This window comes from Panicum virgatum, chromosome 5N (assembly GCF_016808335.1).
Source record: "Panicum virgatum strain AP13 chromosome 5N, P.virgatum_v5, whole genome shotgun sequence".
In the NCBI taxonomy this organism is placed as follows: domain Eukaryota; kingdom Viridiplantae; phylum Streptophyta; class Magnoliopsida; order Poales; family Poaceae; genus Panicum; species Panicum virgatum.
In genome coordinates this window covers 13627344-13644551 of record NC_053149.1, presented here as the reverse complement: position 1 = coordinate 13644551, position 17208 = coordinate 13627344, and the positions used below count along the sequence as shown (strand labels likewise).

The 17208-nt window shown below is 40.3% G+C and overlaps 2 protein-coding genes across 5 annotated transcripts; one reads left to right on the top strand and one right to left on the bottom strand.

Annotated features, from left to right (window-relative positions):
• The first annotated feature begins 395 nt into the window (after positions 1-395).
• LOC120676449 (serine/threonine-protein kinase RUNKEL-like) lies at positions 396-8706 on the top strand. The gene is made up of 10 exons (XM_039957708.1): positions 396-669; positions 860-949; positions 1417-1469; positions 1611-1686; positions 2903-2964; positions 3047-3125; positions 3226-3285; positions 3385-4968; positions 6053-6922; positions 7102-8706. The coding sequence occupies exons 1-10, from the start codon at positions 622-624 to the stop codon at positions 8218-8220; spliced, it is 4041 nt and encodes a 1346-aa protein (XP_039813642.1). The 5' UTR covers positions 396-621; the 3' UTR covers positions 8221-8706.
• A 3886-nt stretch (positions 8707-12592) lies between these two features.
• LOC120676494 (probable serine/threonine-protein kinase PBL7) lies at positions 12593-16951 on the bottom strand. 4 transcript variants are annotated; one of them, XM_039957808.1, is made up of 5 exons: positions 16678-16951; positions 15719-15927; positions 15326-15515; positions 14050-14440; positions 12593-13518 (listed from the first exon to the last, which is right to left on the bottom strand). In XM_039957808.1, exons 1-5 carry the CDS (start codon positions 16772-16774, stop codon positions 12990-12992), a joined length of 1416 nt encoding a protein of 471 aa, XP_039813742.1. In that variant the 5' UTR covers positions 16775-16951; the 3' UTR covers positions 12593-12989. The 4 variants fall into 4 exon arrangements, with proteins under 4 accessions (XP_039813742.1, XP_039813745.1, XP_039813743.1 ...); XM_039957811.1 differs by having other exon boundaries at positions 15719-15906; XM_039957809.1 differs by having other exon boundaries at positions 12593-13505; positions 14049-14440; positions 16678-16950.
• Positions 16952-17208: the final 257 nt, after the last annotated feature.

Sequence of the window (17208 nt, the reverse complement as noted above, 5' to 3'; positions counted from 1 at the left end):
AAACCTTTCCACCCTTCACATAAATTAGGAACAATACACTCTTTTTGTATTCCTTGGTGCAATTTTTTGACGGGCACTTGGAGCAGTAACTATCTAGGACTTCAATTAGTTTTAAATATAAACCATGTTTTTTATTCTGAACTTCGAAATTTATATGTTCTGATTAAAAAATAATAGCGAACCTATAAATACATTTAATATGTAAAATTATTTCGTATATAATTAGTCATATTTATGCTATAAGTTGACCGAGACAAAATAAAATTCGTCCTGTACGGTTCCATAACGGCTACCAATTATATAATGACGCAGGGTTCTGAATGAAAAAACGCCATCGCAATTCGCACCAACGTCACGATATTAGTAAGAGGATTTCAAAACGGAAAAAAAAAAAGATCAGCAGGAGCGCCTCCGCATCGGCTAGCCCAAAAGCCAAAACTAGCCGAGAGAGCGGCCGTCGCAATTCAAAATCCCGCCCACTCTCTCTCGCTCGCTCCCCCATCCCCTCTTCCTCTCCCCGTTTCTTCCACCGCTTCGCCCCCCGAATCTCAAACCCTAGTCAAACCTCACCGGCGGCGAGAGGGGAGCCCCGCCTCCGCCTGCTTCGACGACTCCTCCGCCATGAACAACTTCCACGTCTACGAGGCCATCGGCCGCGGCAAGCACTCGGTAACCCTCCCTCACCTTCCCTCCCCCGCTCCGCTCCCGAGGGATTCAGTTCCACTCCTCCCTCCCGGCTCCCGCCCTGGATCCGCCAGGATCGGGGCAGCCCGGGTTCCAGCGCGAGCGATTTCTGATATTTCGGTGCTTTTCTATGGTCGGTTCTGTGATTTGGTCCTGGTGGATGTGCGGAGTGAAGACGGTGTATAAGGGGCGGAAGAAGAAGACCATCGAGTACTTCGCCGTCAAGAGTGTTGACAAGTCGCAGCGCTCCAAGGTCCTCAACGAGGTGAGCTCGCTTCTTCCCCGCTTGCATCGTGAATAACCGTGGTTGAATCGCTAGATCTTTGGTTTCCGTAGTTGTAGGCTGTTAATTTTTCTCGAGCGCATGGTGTAGCCTGTTTAGCTACAAGGATTTGGTTAAGTGTTGTTGCCTACGCAGAACTATATATTTTTTAAGTGCTGGCCCAACCTGAAACTGCTGGCAGTTAGCCTTATTGATTTTATATTTCCAGTGGCTAATTACAGATAGAATGCACAAGGAAGAAATGTTACAGTAATACTGCAATACATCTTGCACTCTCTTATGCTACCGATGTTTTATATGGTACAGATCATGCTCTGATTTTAGATTGAGAACTCTTTTCGGGAGCATGATTGTACAGCTATTAAACAGGCTTAATGTATGCCCGTACCTGTTTCTTTGTCAAGTTCTTTTCCTTAGTGCTAATTGTGCTTTTAAACTTATCTTCGCAGGTTCGGATGCTCCATTCTTTAGACCATGCAAATGTCCTGAAATTTTACTCTTGGTAAGGTTCTTAGGTACTCCCATTGTCCTATAAATTCTCTTGGCTGGTTTTGCAATGTGATAACGTCTTTTAGTCTACTAATAGGTTGAGAATATCATTGTTCCTCTACATTCCATTCTTATATTCTACTTGTCCTCCCAGGTATGAAACCTCCGCACATTTCTGGTTAATATTGGAGTATTGCGTTGGTGGAGACCTGAAGGGCTTGCTTGAGCAGGTATCTTGCTCATCTATTTACTTACTGTATGCAGTTTTCTCTAGTTCTGAAAGGATATAAAATGCATGCCATGTATCTGTATGCTTAAAAAGTCGAATCGATTTGTGTAAGTTAGCAAGTATAGGCTATTAGGCTATAGCCTATAGACATGTATGCAGATATTCTAGAGTTAACTAACTTCAAAAAGAAAAAAAAAAGATTCAATCGACATTCAGCAGACCATAAGCAGATGTGTCTTACATAGCTGTACAAGGTTTTTTCTCTTATTAGATATAAATTCCACATGAATCAATGTTGTAGCTTGCATATCAAATTTCAATCGGAAAATCCACGTTATTGATATGCACTTGCTGCCTGCAGTTGGTTACTTCAAAATAATACTCTGTTTCTAAATCTATGATGTTCAAACAAGTTAATTAATTAAAAAAATGAACTAATTAGCTTGTCCTAAACGTCATATATTTGAACAGAGGGAGTGATATTCAAGCTAAACTTTTAAAATTAGGATCTACAATTCATAGCACTTTAGCTTCAGAAAATTGAATTAGCTGCTTTATCTTTAATCCTGATGTGCCCCAGTGCATATCAAAGCATCGTGTCTGACCTTTTTGTAATTTTTTTGTTACTTTGATGTATGAACTTTAGTTTCGTCTTTCCCTTTTGTTTGGAAACAAATGAACTACTGCAGTACAGTGAAGTTGTGCGAAGCATTTTTTTTTTGTCTAAAAGAGAATGAAAACAGCGATGAAGTCCTGAACCCAATATGCGCACTGCAGAATTGCAGAATCTTTAACTAAGAAAACTGGAACTACTTGATAACCTGCTAGTGCTGTTTGCTATTTTAGTGGTTCATTGGCACTATTACTGTTATGGCTTATCTGCCACCTGTCATAACAACCCAAGGATTCCTCATGATAGTGTTTTCTGGAAATTTTAGTTTGCTATATACCAAGAATTTATTATAATCTCTTCAGGAATCAGGAGGTAGACATGGCTGTTTCAAGGCATGTTTATTGCTATTCAGTTGTTTACATTTTGGCCTTAAGAAAACAAGAGTAACCCATAAATTTCTTTCTTCTACTTGTTTTGCCAAGATCCATCTTGTGAGTACATATATGGAGTTCGTATTCTATGCTACTTAGATGAATTTTACCCCGCTCTCGCTATTTTCCTTGCCTTTATGTACTTTGTCATAGTAGATTATGTTTCCTCGCAGGATAAGAAGCTTCCTGAAAATTCTATTCATGACCTGGCTTACGATCTCGTCAGAGCTCTTCAGTAAAGTTCTTTTGGTAACCTTGTATCGTAATTTACTTTATATAATCGGTGAACCTTGGTTTATTGGGAACATCTTTGGTAGGTTCTTGCATTCTCAAGGAATTATATATTGTGATCTGAAGCCATCAAACATTCTACTTGATGAATCTGGATGCATGAAGGTACATAAGTGGACCACAGCAAAATTAATTTACTCCACTATTAAAGCAGTGCATAGTAACTCAAAACTAACAATATTACTTTTTTTTTCACTTGTTCCAGCTATGCGACTTTGGATTAGCAAGGCGCTTAAAAGACATCGAGAAAACCAATCCTGGAGATGTAAGCTTTCATTTTCTTTAAATACAGAGTGACCTTTGGTCACGTTTTTCATATCTATTTGACTTTCTTTCCCTATCCTTATTTTCTTCTGGCTTGTAGGTGCCACAACCCATGAGGGGTACACCATGCTATATGGCTCCTGAATTATTTCGAGAGGGAGGAGTCCACTCATATGCTTCTGATTTCTGGGCACTTGGTTGTGTTTTGTATGAATGCTATACAGGAAGGCCCCCTTTTGTGGGTAGAGAATTCACACAGTTAGTCAAATCTATAATTTCGGATCCTACACCGCCTTTACCTGATAATCCATCAAGGTCCTTGCAAAATCTGATTGATTGCTTGCTCATGAAAGATCCGGCAGAAAGATTACAGTGGTCTGAATTGTGTGAACACAACTTTTGGAGAACAAGTATACCGATGATTCCTTTACCACCTCAGCCTGCTTTTGACAACATGATAGAACTTTCTGCTACACCATATCTAGCTGAGAGAAATGGTGACAAGCCTTCCAGACAGTTGACACCACCCAAGCACCGTGAGTATATTGGCCTTAAAAAGAAGGATGAAAATTCTACCAAGGGTTTCAAAACGCCTGTTAAGAATTTGCATAGTGTTAAGAGAAATAGCGCGAAACCTAAGGCTGATGGTTTCAAAGGTGTAAATATCCTCAGGATGTCTCGCATAGCTAAGTTGAATTTGCAAAGGGAAAGGGACAAGGAGAACTACAGGCGTCCTCCCACAGAAACATCTGAGAATGAAACTGAAGTTAAGATAGAAAATAATGACATGGAGCTTGATTTTGGTGAAAATCCAGAGGGAGATGTGCCTGATGACACTGACGGATCTGATCATCCAGGATCAGCAGCACATGGAAAGCCTCAAGCCACTGATGGTAATGAAGAGAATTGTATGGCAAATCAGGTTGACATGCTTACAGATGAGGGGTCAGTTACGCCTGATATCATGATGAAGACTGAGCAGACTTCTTGTTCAGATAACCTGGATGTGGTGGCCACTCCACCAAGTATCTGTATGCGAAAAGCACAACGTGCAAAAGTAACTCCATGTTCTGCAAATGGTTCTGAGCCAACTAACATCTTTGAAGCATTCTGGCATCCAACAGACCTTGCAGTTAAACCTGTTATGCCTAGTAGGAAAGCTGATAAAGCTGTGGACACGGTTCCCACACTTCCTTTCGAAGCTCTTACAGCATGTGATTATATTAAGTTGCCACAGGAGCAGTTGAATGCATTCAACAGTCAGATACTTCAGAGTTTAAGTGGAACTTTTCAGGTTTCAGAAAAACAAAATACAATCAGATACCTAGAGATGTTAAGCATGAACTCAGATGCTGCAAACAAAATAACTAATGGCCCAATTATGTTGCTTCTTATAAAAATGCTTCGACTGTCAAAAACTTCAGTCTTACGTGTCCAAATTGCCTCACTTATGGGGTTGTTGATACGTTATTCCACGGCTCTTGATGTGGAGCTGGCAAGTTCAGGAATTCTCAATGCGCTATCAGATGGATTAAGGGATAAGCATGATAAACTCAGGAGATTCTGTATGGCAACACTGGGAGAGTTGTTATTCTACATTTCTACCAAGTCTGATCAAGATACCAAAGAAATCAATACCCAAGTATCCCCTTTGAAGGATAACAGGCCTGCAACTTCATGGCAGGTCAGAACTCAAAACAAGTAGTATGAAACATGTCGTATATCATATAATGTAGTATGCCCTTTTTGGTTTATTTAGTCAACTGTCGTATATCATATCATGTAGTGTATCATACCTTGGTAAAGTACTGGGTCATAGAAATATCTAATCATTGGTACTGATTCTGTTTTAGAGCATCATTGCCTTTCCCCACGGTTAAATTCCCAAGTACAGATTTCTAGGAGTTGAAACTATCTTATAAACACCCTGCAGTACTGCTTGCATATGAAACAAATGCATGTTTAGAGCACCATTGCCTTTTCCCACAGTTATATTCCCAAGTACAGATTTCTAGGAGTTGAAACTATCTTATAAACACCCTGCAGTACTGCTTGCTTATGAAACAAATGCATGGATGTACACTACACATGTTTATATTTTAGACTCGTCTTTATTTATGTGCAAGTGCAACCTTTTTGGTGTTCACCAATAAAGAACTATTGTGTGTTATAGAAACTCAATATTATTAGGCTGTACAAGCTTTGTAGTCATATGATCCAAGAGAAAGATTAGTTCCACTATACACTGATATTTTGATATTTTCATTGCAGTGTTCATGATGAATAAACCTATAGGTTGATATGATATGCATAGACGTCGAACTATATTTATTAATTTATGATGGTTCACTTTTACTTCCAACGTGTCTAATCAGCTTAGGGCTTTGTGATTTTCCCCCTTCAGTATTGGGAAAGTTCCATAGTTTATTTGTCTGTGGAAAATTTTAACTTAATTTCTTTTGAGTTTCATCTCTAGCCTACCCAGCTTGGGACAAAAGGCTATGTCGTTGTTGTTGTTGTTGTTGTTGTTGTTGTTGTTGTTGTTGTTGTTGTTGTTGTTGTTGTTGTTGTTGTTGTTGTTGTTGTTGTTTTGAGTTCAACAGTTCTTGGTTTATTTTTGGGTTAGCTCTTTGACAACAGATTGACTATAAATGAGTGGTCTCTGCGCAGGGTTATGTTATGAAGCAACTATGTAGATCTTTCAGTTCATGTAGTTTGATGCGTTCATCAGAGTACATATGTGTTAATCCTTATTGGAAATTGTACAGGTTCCTAATGCTGTAATTGCACTGGTGTCATCTATCTTGCGAAAGGGCGAAGATGATCTAGCTCAGTTATATGCCTTACGGACAATTGATAACATATGTAGCCAAGGAACAGAATGGACATCCCGTTTTGCTTCCCAGGATGCTATTGGAAACTTGTGCTACATCTATAAAACAACTGGAAAGCAGGAGAGTACAAGGCTCATTGCAGGATCTTGTTTGGCTCGCCTTTCTCGCTTCAGTCCATCGTGTATCCATTTAATCCTGGAGAAGATACCATTCAAGGATATTGCATCCACACTCATCAAGGGAAATCCACGTGAACAGCAGATTAGTCTTAATATTCTCAATTCGGCATTAGTTAACAGTCATACTGTAACAAATATGAACCGCTATATTCATTCATTATCAGATGACAAACAATTGGTCCCTGGGCTCATTTCTCTGATAGAACAGGGAACTGATGTTCTGCGAGGGAAAGCCCTTTTGTTTGTTGCTCTACTTTGCAAGAACAGTCGAAGGTGGCTTCCTCATTTGTTTTGCAATGCAAAATTAATATCAGCAGTTGATAGATTGGGAAAGGAGAAGGAGGGTTTCATTCATAAATGTACAGAAGCATTCGTGCAGTTGGTGGCTTCTTTGGTCCCTGCTATTCTTGACACAGTCTGCAGTGATATACAGCAGGTTATGACTGGCAAACGCCATGGACCTGTTACTCCTTTAGCTGGGCGAGCTCATCCAAAGAGCACGATTTATCTGTTTCCAGTTATTCTTCATCTTCTGGGAAGTGCATCCTTCAGGCACAGAGTCATGACAAGCCATGTATTGCTTCAGCTGGCAAATCTTATTAAAATTTTGGAGGCACCGTTTCAGGTATGATTTTTGTGAACTATATGGATATTACATCCTGATGAGTATATCGACATTGCATTCATCATATCACTGCAACTTTGGTGTTGTTTGCATTAACAATGTTTTGTATCGCACAATTTATTTGCTGAACAAATCTTTGACTTGTGGGATTGTTTATGTCAATCTCGTTGTACTTTCAGGCTAGGGATGATTTCCAGATAACATTGTTGCGAATTCTTGAAGCTGCTACAGAGGAGCCTTCTGTTGTACTCGATGAACACAAAATATTCATCAGTCGTATCATCCCAAGCTTATCCATCTTATACAAGGGCAATAAAGATGGTGATGCCAGATTTCTGTGTTTGAAGATACTCTCTGATGTGATGATTGTGATCTTCAGTGATTCTTCATTAACTACTGACGAGCAAACGATAAGTGATTTGAAATTGATCTCTCTGAAGCATTTTCTGCCACTGTACCCTTCTTTTGCAGAGGATGAAGATCCCATACCCATATATGCACAGAAACTGCTAGTGATGCTACTGGAACATGATTGTATGAAAGTTTCTGATATCCTGCACAAAGCAACAGTATCCCAATGCTTCGAATTTTTATTAGGAGATCTGTCAAATGCAAATGTAAGCAGTGTCAAGCTTTGCTTTGCCCTGGCATCTGCTCCCGAGATGGACACCCGTATTCTTTCTCAGCTTCAAGTTGTTCGAAGAATAGGGAACCTACTTGAGTTTGTTGCTGCAAAAGACATGGATGATTTTCTTGAACCAACCCTAGAACTTTGCAGAGCTTTCATTATCCGTGGCATTGGCAGCAACAGAAGTACCACCCTCTCCAAAAACCCAGCACTCCTTGTTGACAGTGCGTTCAGCATGAGCATTGCTGTTGATCAACAAAGTTACGTTACGGATATATGCGACTTTGGTGGCAACATCGGTATTTTTCTTGAGCTAGTTGGCAATTCAGATCCACAGATAAGTGACTTGGCGTCAGATTGTGTGGTTTTGTTACTCAAGGCAGCACCTCGAGAGGCAACAGTGGGCTTGTTGACGAATCTTCCTAAATTGAGTAGTGTCATGGACTTGCTGAAGCATGACAGCTGCCTACGGCTGACTCGCTTACTATATGGCCTAGGCTTCTCATGCAGACAATATCTAGCCCAGGGAATGATCCTGTCAATATCAATGTCAGCTTTGATGCGAGTTGAAGGACTTGTTTCAGTTTTCAAGGGCTCCAATGATAACTTTCTTGCTGATGCTGCTGCTTATTTGGGCGCTGAACTGCAGCGCTTACCTCGCTGTGGTTGAGCTGCAACATTGCCAGGGCCAGGGAAGCAGGCAGGGTGCTATTGTACGAGTGATCTTGATAGGATGCCCTTGCTTTCCTTCACCTTTCATGCACCATGCACATGAGCTGAGCAAGTGAGCGCAGGACTTGACAAGTGCTGGTATTCTACATCAGTGACCAGCTGGAAGATCTCAATTGCCACTCTTTGCCACGACCGATTTGGTACCTTGGCTCGTTGATGTGCAGGATGTTCTAGGTTGCCATTTATTATCTGTGATTTGAGTCTGTATATCTGAAAGCTAGCAAGAAGCAAATACCCCTTATTTCTCGCCAATTTTTGTTGGCAATTACTTTTCAGTTCCATGTAATTCTGTAGTACCTGTAATTTATGTGAAAATACTGTAGTCCAATATCATAATGTGTACATTATCAATAATTGCCTGTTATGCTTCATGTAACTTAAAAATTCCTTGGTTCCTGAATCTTGATATGTGTAGTATTTTTTTTATTTGACCATAGTGATAAGCCTTTGTAGTCTTGGCCATATTTCTTTTGTGCAAATTCGTGGTAACTGCCAAATTTGTCGACCATTGTAAGCTTCTTCACCCTTTTCCTTTCCATAGGTTCTCTGCTTGGCATTTGAGGGTTCATTGCAGTAAGACCTGTACAGACATTCAAAGTCAACTTTTGCAAAACGCGTGCTCTTCTACGCTTGCGTCTTCATTCATCATTGGCAGGGTAAGACGAAGATTTCGTTTCATGTTTCTGTCACTGTTGAGTTCTGCGTGTGGTTGGCTGCGCTGGAGCAGGCCATGACCTGACCTGATGGTATGCTTCTGGTCTTCATTATTTCCGTGAGGGGATTAGTTTACTTTCTTTATGCACTGTACCTGTCATGACTTGTAAATAGACTATACAGAGAAACGGATAAGGGTGCGTTGTTTCGTTGGTTTGCTTCTGCAGTTTTCTTTGGCAATTGGCCCTCGAGGCCTCGAGTCTTGAGAACGACCTATCGATGGCTCTCCCCTATTTGTGGCTCAGGAATCATCTGTCCACAAAATTACTAAATTCAAATAGTATTCAATTAGTATTTTTTCCTTTGATGGTGCTGTTGGTCAAAATGTTGAAGAGTCAACAGTTGAAATGCTACAGCTACAGTTACACGATTAGGTTTTGAAAAGTGCATAAGTACGCAGCAACTGGTGGACTAGGCGGGTTGACTGAATGTCCGTGTTTTGGTATGCAAAGTAACATTTGAACGTTCATACATATGGTGGTCTACCAAATTTCAGTTCAGTTGTTCATACTCTATGGTCAATTTGTAAGTGACTCTTTGAGCTTTTAATTTGACCTAGTCATCACCAGAAATCTCACAATTCTATGAAGGCTCAAACATATTAGACGCCTTGGTTGTTGCGCGAAAATCTATCACCCTCCATGTTTGGGCATTGGCACTAAGGTTACTCAAACCTTGCTCATTACATGGTTGTGCAAAGCTGCATTGTTCAAAACAAGGTGTTGGGTTCAAGAAAATTCCTCCTCCGTCAAGAGAAGCATAGAAAAATCTACAACTGGTGTTTGGTGAGGCCAGATGATAAAGATGTAGATCAACCAAAGAGGTACAACTGGTGTGTGGCAATATCTTTTTGATGATGCAAATGGTGAGACCAAAGGATATATGCGCGGGATCTCTTCAAAGTTCAAACCGCTGCTTCAACTTGCAGCCGTTGTACTGACCTACTCCACGAGGAAAATTTTAATTCTTATTGACAATACCTACCTAAATTCAAAATTCAGTTTCATATAAGCGTACGAGACGCCTGCAGATGGTACCGCAACGAAGCTCCAATAGAAAAAACTTTTCACAGAGCAGTTGACCCAGAAGACAGAGACTCCAACTGCTATAACAAGGACATTTCCACGCATGCTTCTGCAACAAAGCCAAGGTACACGCTTCCTCTGCAGCGCCATTCACCAGGCTGCGAGAGCATGGGGAAGGTGTGCCTGCTCCCCGTCGACGAGAACATCCTCATCGCGCTGGCCTTCGTCGCCGTCGTCGTCCTGATGTTCATCGCCTTCCTGCAACCGCCGCCGCTTCGCCGCCGCGGCTACTACTGTTAGCACGGCGAGCCTGGCCACGCCGTCGTTTGGAGTCCCCCCAAGTGTCTTTCTCTGTGATGTATCATGATTGGTGTGGTTCGTGGGTGAGCTAGGCTGGGATCCTTAAGTGTTGATTTGGAGTCTACTCGACAGACATGCTGAGTTTTGGCTGAACTTGCCTTTTGCATGCTTACCACTAGAATTTTGTTACCCTGTAGCCTGTCATGGACTCTGCAGTTTGGTGTATGGACTAGCTCTTGTGCAATTCGTATCTGAACGAGTGGTCAAAGTTGCTCCCCTGTTGTCGCTTATTCGTATTTGCTTACACACATACATACTGATTTAAGTGGATGCCGCATGCTTACATTTTCTGAAATGCAGAAGCTGGTCAGAGAACTGAAACCTGAAGGAGGCGCCACCAGTTCCCAGCAAATACTGCTGAGGATCTTATTAACCGATGGATCATGAACGGCCTTTATTGATTAGTAATGCGTCCATGGATCGTTACCACAACTTACCAAGAACGTAACCAATTGGGAACCTTTCTCAGCAAGTTCCTGTATGACAAGAAAAGATTTATGAACATAGGCACTGAGAAATGGAACCACACCCGGTTCCTCCCGGAACAATCCTGTACAACACTTGTTAGAACTTTTTTGCAAGCAGGTTACTGTGTTGGTGTGTTCCTTTACCCTATCGACCTGGGAACTCGGTGACAATTGAAACTTCACACCACTACGCGTCAAGCAAGAGGGAAAACAAATTCAGTATAAATTTCAGGGGGAAAAAAATCAGTAAGCCGAATGTACTACCAACCTACCATGCAGTGTGCTTGGCTAGTAGTCCAAACGAATTTTGTTTAACGGCAGCGCCATTCATCATAACATTTCCATTACGGTTCCTAGAGATCTTTAAAGGTTCAGATTGCACTTTGTTGAAAATAATAATATATACTTGTGAAGGTTCTACATGAATTTGGAAATCGTAAGAGAGAGGAGTTGCCATGTTTCATGGCAAGACAAAAATTCTTTAGAATTAGATATTTTGCATAGTTGAAAAAGGATAATAGAAAAATCAAACGTTGGATATTTTGAAAAGAAGAGTGTGAAAGTTGTTACGTAGCAATACTACAACAGTCATGAGCACCTATAACATTATAAGTATAGGTGCTCCCCTCCCCTCTTACCATACATGCCATGAGGAGAAAGAGGAATGAGGTGATGCAGGTCGCGGCCCTCTCGGGAGGGGGATGGTCCCAGCAAAAAAACACTAATTATGGATTTCTAAAAGGACAAGTTTTGCTTATTTTCGTTGATAAACAAGTTTTGCTGTATATCCAGTTGAGTTGAACTACGAGTTGATTACAAAGAAACCAAAGGATTTTTTTCAAGAACTACCGCTTGAAAAAAAAACACTCATTATGGGTTTCTAAAAGAAGGACAAGTTTTGCTTATTTTCGTTGATAAACAAGTTTTGCTATATGTCCGGTTGAGTTGAACTACGGGTTGATTACAAAGAAACCAAATGGTTTTTTCAAGAACTACCGCTGGGATAGCTGGCAGCACGCGGTGTGCCGTGTGCTCTCGTGCCAGCAATCTCCAGTTGTCTTTAAAAAAAACCGATAAGAGGTCTCAAGCAGGAGGTGGTAGCCATTTATGAAGTTGTGTCATGGTATGACATCCACATAAAAAGTGCAAGAATCTTCCTGCTGTGCCAAGTATAGTTATCAAAGAATTGAGATTTCTTGTATAGAGTTGCCCTTTTATGCTGGTGTCTAGGTGAAGATCTCCACGGTGTATTGTGAGTATAAACTCGCAGAATAAGTGATACCATACTACTTTGGTACTGGAGGTTGGTATTAAGGTTAGAGGCATCGATTTCTCAACCCACTTAAACAACACAAACGACGTGCGCAGGATTTGAACATGATGATAGCAGAAAAAAACATTGAAACTTTAATATGAATCATGCAAAAATATACATGTTATAAAACATAACATTTCAACATATATGTTGGTCATACATTATGCATCCAAAAACGTTGAACTATCGTGTAATAATATTAGCAAGCTGAATCAACCAAAAATCAGTAAGCGACATGTACGACATGTACCACTAGCCTACCTTGCAGTGACGCTTGGCTACTACTCAAAATGAAATTTTGCTTAACAACAGCACCATTAATTGTGGTTAGGATAGCTTCATTCATCATAACATTTCCATTAAAGTTCTTACAGACATTTAAAGGTTCAGATTATACTACAACATAAGCAACATATGTAGGATCTGAACTTGACAACAACAGGAAAAACCACTGAAGCTTTAACATGAATCATCCAAAAATGTATATGATGTAACACATTATTTCAATATGTCGATCCTATATTATGCATCTAAAACGCTGAACTACAGAAATATTGCATATTCTACTATCTCTATATAGGGTTGTTACATGTACATAGTTAATCGGCAATGATATCTATGCAAAATGCCTATCTATAAAATCCATTTATGCAATAAGACAAGTCTGGATACATTATACTCCACCGGTGAAATCTTCGAAGCGCTCACACTGGTGAATTCCTCTATAAATATGTCTTATCCTCTTCTAACAACCCTTTATGTACTCCATAGTTTTCTTTCAAAATGTATGTGAAGTAAGCATATTTATCATGACATGCCAAAATTACTAGAGATCCAAGTCCGGCTCTGATTGCAACCGCATTTTGCTTGCCTTCTCTTGGTGTCTCCAAGCCTCGGCCCATACATTAGCATCTGCAAGTGCACGCTCCCTATCAATGCCATTTGGAGCAACTATGCCCCTTCCTGCACGATGTGAACCACTCCAGGATGTTTCCTTCACTCCTGGTATGATGTGATTCATCTGGCAATGAACTGGCATCTCAACTTCTTGCTGGCTAGGCAACAAGGTGTCCTGGTTCATTTGATCGTCCAAAACCCTTGATGTCGAAGGGCCAGCACGGTTACGACGAGCAACCGTATTATTCCTATCATATGTTTGTGAGGCTAAATAAGAGAGAGCAGCAGCAACTTCCCTAATGGGAGGTCGGTTTTTAGCTTTCTCCTGCAAACACATTGCTGCAATAGCCAACCCCTGATATAAACCCCTCCTTGGAAAGCGGCCATGCAATAAAGGATCAGCCATCTTAGGAAATTTTCTTTGATCTTTGAACAATGGACGAGCCTGTAGACAGATCGAAAATAAACCTCAAGGTTAATAATTTACATTGTGCCAGCAAATTGGAAAAATAAGGAAAGCTTGTATAATTCAAGAAACAGAATTACTTCAATGCTAATGTGATCTATATAATATCTGTGTTTGAAAATGTGAAAAATGCTGGAATATAAAAAAAGATGTTCAATTCTAGGGTATTAAGACGAGTAGAAATAGGAGAGTATTTTATTTACATCTAGAGAAGTATCCGGACAATGTACTTAAAGGTTTTTTTTTCTCGAACACAATATACTTGAAAGTTGAAGATATCGCCAATCCTAACACACATACTGTTAAATTCTTATTTATTGTTAGATAGAAATGAAAATAGGAAATATTAACCATAGCTGAAATATCGAAATTTTTTTAACAATAACAGCATGTTATTATACTTTAAAGCATTTGATATTATTCAATAATTTGTCTTGGACACATTAATTAGTGTTTTAATTTTATTTATACAAAAATGGCCATGGACCACTTGACTGCATTTTCAAACAGGTTAAAACATACCCATGCAACTAAGTCTTGCTCCTCAGGAGGCCGATTGCTATCATGTGGTCTTCGCCCTGTAATTAGCTCAAGGAAGACGACACCAAAACTATAGATGTCGGACTTAATTGTTAGCTGTCCAGTTGAGGCGTATTCAGGAGCACAATAACCATGTGTCCCCATAACACGGGTTGTCACATGAGTCTTATCGCCAACCGGACCAAGCTTAGCAAGTCCAAAGTCAGACAGTTTTGCATGATACTCTTCACCAAGAAGAATGTTTGATGGTTTAATATCTCGGTAAATGACTGGAGGATGTGCCTTATCATGCAAGTATTCCAAACCAGCAGCTGCACCAGCAGCTATCTTCATCCTTGTTTTCCAATCTAGAGGTTCTTGATCCGGTGCAAGATCTGTAGAAAGTATGAAAGTTAATTTTTTAATGGCGTGTTCAGTAAGAGCGAAAAATGAGAAGGAAATACATGTAATACAATGGGCAGTAAAGAAACGCTAACCATGACAGAAGCAAGAAATCAGCAACATACTCCCTCCGTCCCTAAATAACTGTCGTTTTCGCTTCCCGAGAAATAACTTTGATTAATTTTATATAAAAAGATATTAACATTTATGATACATAATTAATATCATTAGATAGATCTTTTAATCTAGTTTTTAACAAATTTATTTGGAGATACAAATGTTGCACGTTTTTCTACAAATCGAGTCAAACTTGTGGCACGCACACCGACGGTGACACTTAAAAAGGGACAGAGGGAGTAGACTTCAAGGTAAATGACATATCAGAGGCACTTGAATCCTTAAGAAGCCAAAGACAATGCCTTACAAATTTTATTCAATGTATTGGTCATGGTAAACTCTAGTTAGGTAGCATCTCGAATCTGAAGTTCGCCCACATTTCTGCTATCTTTCCTGAATAGACAGCTAAACGAGTATAGCATTCTGTAAACTAGAACCATTTATCTTACCGTGTTTGACTAAGTTCAGTCTACATTTCTGCTTTTCTCTCCTAATTTGTGATAAGAACAGACAGTTGAATAGTTGAGCATTCCTGTATGCTAGAAAAGTTTATCTGGCCATGTTGGAGTACCTAAATATGCTTAAAGGGAAAAGATATTGATGCAGCGCATGATACTGAAAGGTCCTACGATCTACGAAATACCCAATGCTTTTATATTTACAGTGTTCTGACGATACTACAGATGGCACCTAAAAAACTTTTAAGTTGCCCACAGTGCTGAGGATATTATTCATTTCCAATATAAACCAAAGAAACTAACCATGCAGATGGTCTTCTAGAGATCCCAATGGCATATACTCATAGACAAGCAAACGCTGATCACCATCAACGCAGTATCCAAACAAATTGACTAGATTAGGGTGATGCAGGAGGTTGAGCATGAGAACCTCCACAAGGAATTCTCTGTTCCCCTGATGCCCATTTAGATCAAGTTGTTTGACTGCAACAACCTGCCATGTAGCAAATTCTGAAGCAGCATTAGACATGAATAAAGTACAAATCAGATTACCATACTTTCAACATTTCACATTGCCATCAGCAAAATGAAATATTCATATTAGCATCATCGAGTATGCAGTGGAATCTTGTTGCCAGACTGTTGTCACTTGCAGCATAACTAGATCTATGAGAAACATGACTAGCAAACACAGACCTGCCCATCACTAAGAGTAGCCTTGTACACACAACCAAAGCCTCCTCGCCCCAAAAGACAATCCTCCCTGAAGTTTTTAGTAGCATCAGCAAGCTGATGTAACGGGAAGATGATTGCTTCATCATGTCTACTGATTGGTTGGGTTCCTTCTATTTGAACAATGCTCCCAGTGTTCAGCGGGCATCTTTCTGAAGATTTTGAATAACCCACTGTCAATAACCCATTTAAAATCAGAGATAAATCCAATGCCAATAGAATAAGTATGCATCGTGAGAAGAAAAAGAGACAGGATAAGCAGGAAACATTAAACAAGAATAACAACTATTTTCTTATAGTTCTTCCCTGCTTTTTGTATATCATGTTAACACTGTTTTCCTTTTATAATCAAGTGTGATCTGTCTTTTCATTCTACCTCTTTTTTTCTCCGCTCTTTCGTCAGTATTCCTAGATAGACAGTATGTTCTCCGATTGCATTTTAACCATTTAACTTTCTCTGTTTCTTTAAAAAACACGCTGCAGACATTTAAAAAAAGGAGATGACCCGAAAAAACATAAAACAGTTTTCTAATAGTAGGACTTTGGGTGCAACTTAAGGGATTTTCATGAGGCTGGCTAAGAAAAAGAGACTTTGCTATTCAGAAAGAATTAAAAAAAGTTCTTGATTGTTATAAACTTATAATTCTTCACCCCCGTATAGTACTAGTAAACAACCAAATTGGATTAACGTGCAGAACTCTATCGACTTCACAAATCGCAAGACTTCATCTTATATTCTACCGCAGAATTAAACGCGCCTCTGATATCAATAACATGTTCAGCTCCACAAGACGGATGCTACAAGAGTAGCAGCCAAGCAGGGCCTTGCCTACCAAGAACAAGGCAGGACCAGATTACCAGAACAAAGCACCAATAAACGAAACGAAAACACAAGAAAGGGAGCCATGCGCGCCATCCATCACCTGAGGCGACTTGGTGATTGATCTTCAGCTGCTCCCCTTCCTTCTCCTCGTCATCCTCCTCCTGAGGACACCGGTACAGGCACGCCAAGAACCCCATCTCTCATCACCGGACTCAACGCCCCCGGCAGGAGGAGATAAGAAGTGAAACCCCCACCCCCAGTCCCTACCCGCACGGGGACTCAGGCTGCGGCGGAGGGCTGTGGAGGCCAAACTGTAGTGGAGCTCGAAGCTGCTGGAAAACCAATGAGGCCGATACTCCAAGCTGCTTTTTTTGATTAAGCATACATGTATTAGATTAGTAGGAAAACAAACAGCACAAGTACGCGCGCACACTAGGGCGGGAAAACCCCTCAACCGTTCCCGCAACTGTATTTTTTGTCTGGAACGGAAACGAGAACAGAAAATCGGACGGGAAAACGAAATCGGTATTACGGGATATCGAGAACGGAATCAATCGGTCGGGAGCATGCCGATTACAATCGGGAATCGATAACTCAAAACGGAAAAATACATACAACCACTTCAAACATT

What these genes read in the sequence shown, in the direction of transcription:
- LOC120676494 (XM_039957808.1), bottom strand. Translation starts at nt 16,774, where the DNA reads ATGGGGTTCTTGGCGTGCCTGTACCGGTGTCCTCAGGAGGAGGATGAC. An exon ending in CAATCACCAAGTCGCCTCAG is followed by an intron (nt 15,928 to 16,677) that starts GTGATGGATGGC and finishes GGTTATTGACAG; the next exon opens with TGGGTTATTCAAAATCTTCA. An exon ending in TCTAGAAGACCATCTGCATG is followed by an intron (nt 14,441 to 15,325) that starts GTTAGTTTCTTT and finishes TACTTTCTACAG; the next exon opens with ATCTTGCACCGGATCAAGAA.
- LOC120676449 (XM_039957708.1), top strand. Translation starts at nt 622, where the DNA reads ATGAACAACTTCCACGTCTACGAGGCCATCGGCCGCGGCAAGCACTCG. An exon ending in GATCTCGTCAGAGCTCTTCA is followed by an intron (nt 2,965 to 3,046) that starts GTAAAGTTCTTT and finishes CATCTTTGGTAG; the next exon opens with GTTCTTGCATTCTCAAGGAA. An exon ending in ATGAATCTGGATGCATGAAG is followed by an intron (nt 3,126 to 3,225) that starts GTACATAAGTGG and finishes CACTTGTTCCAG; the next exon opens with CTATGCGACTTTGGATTAGC.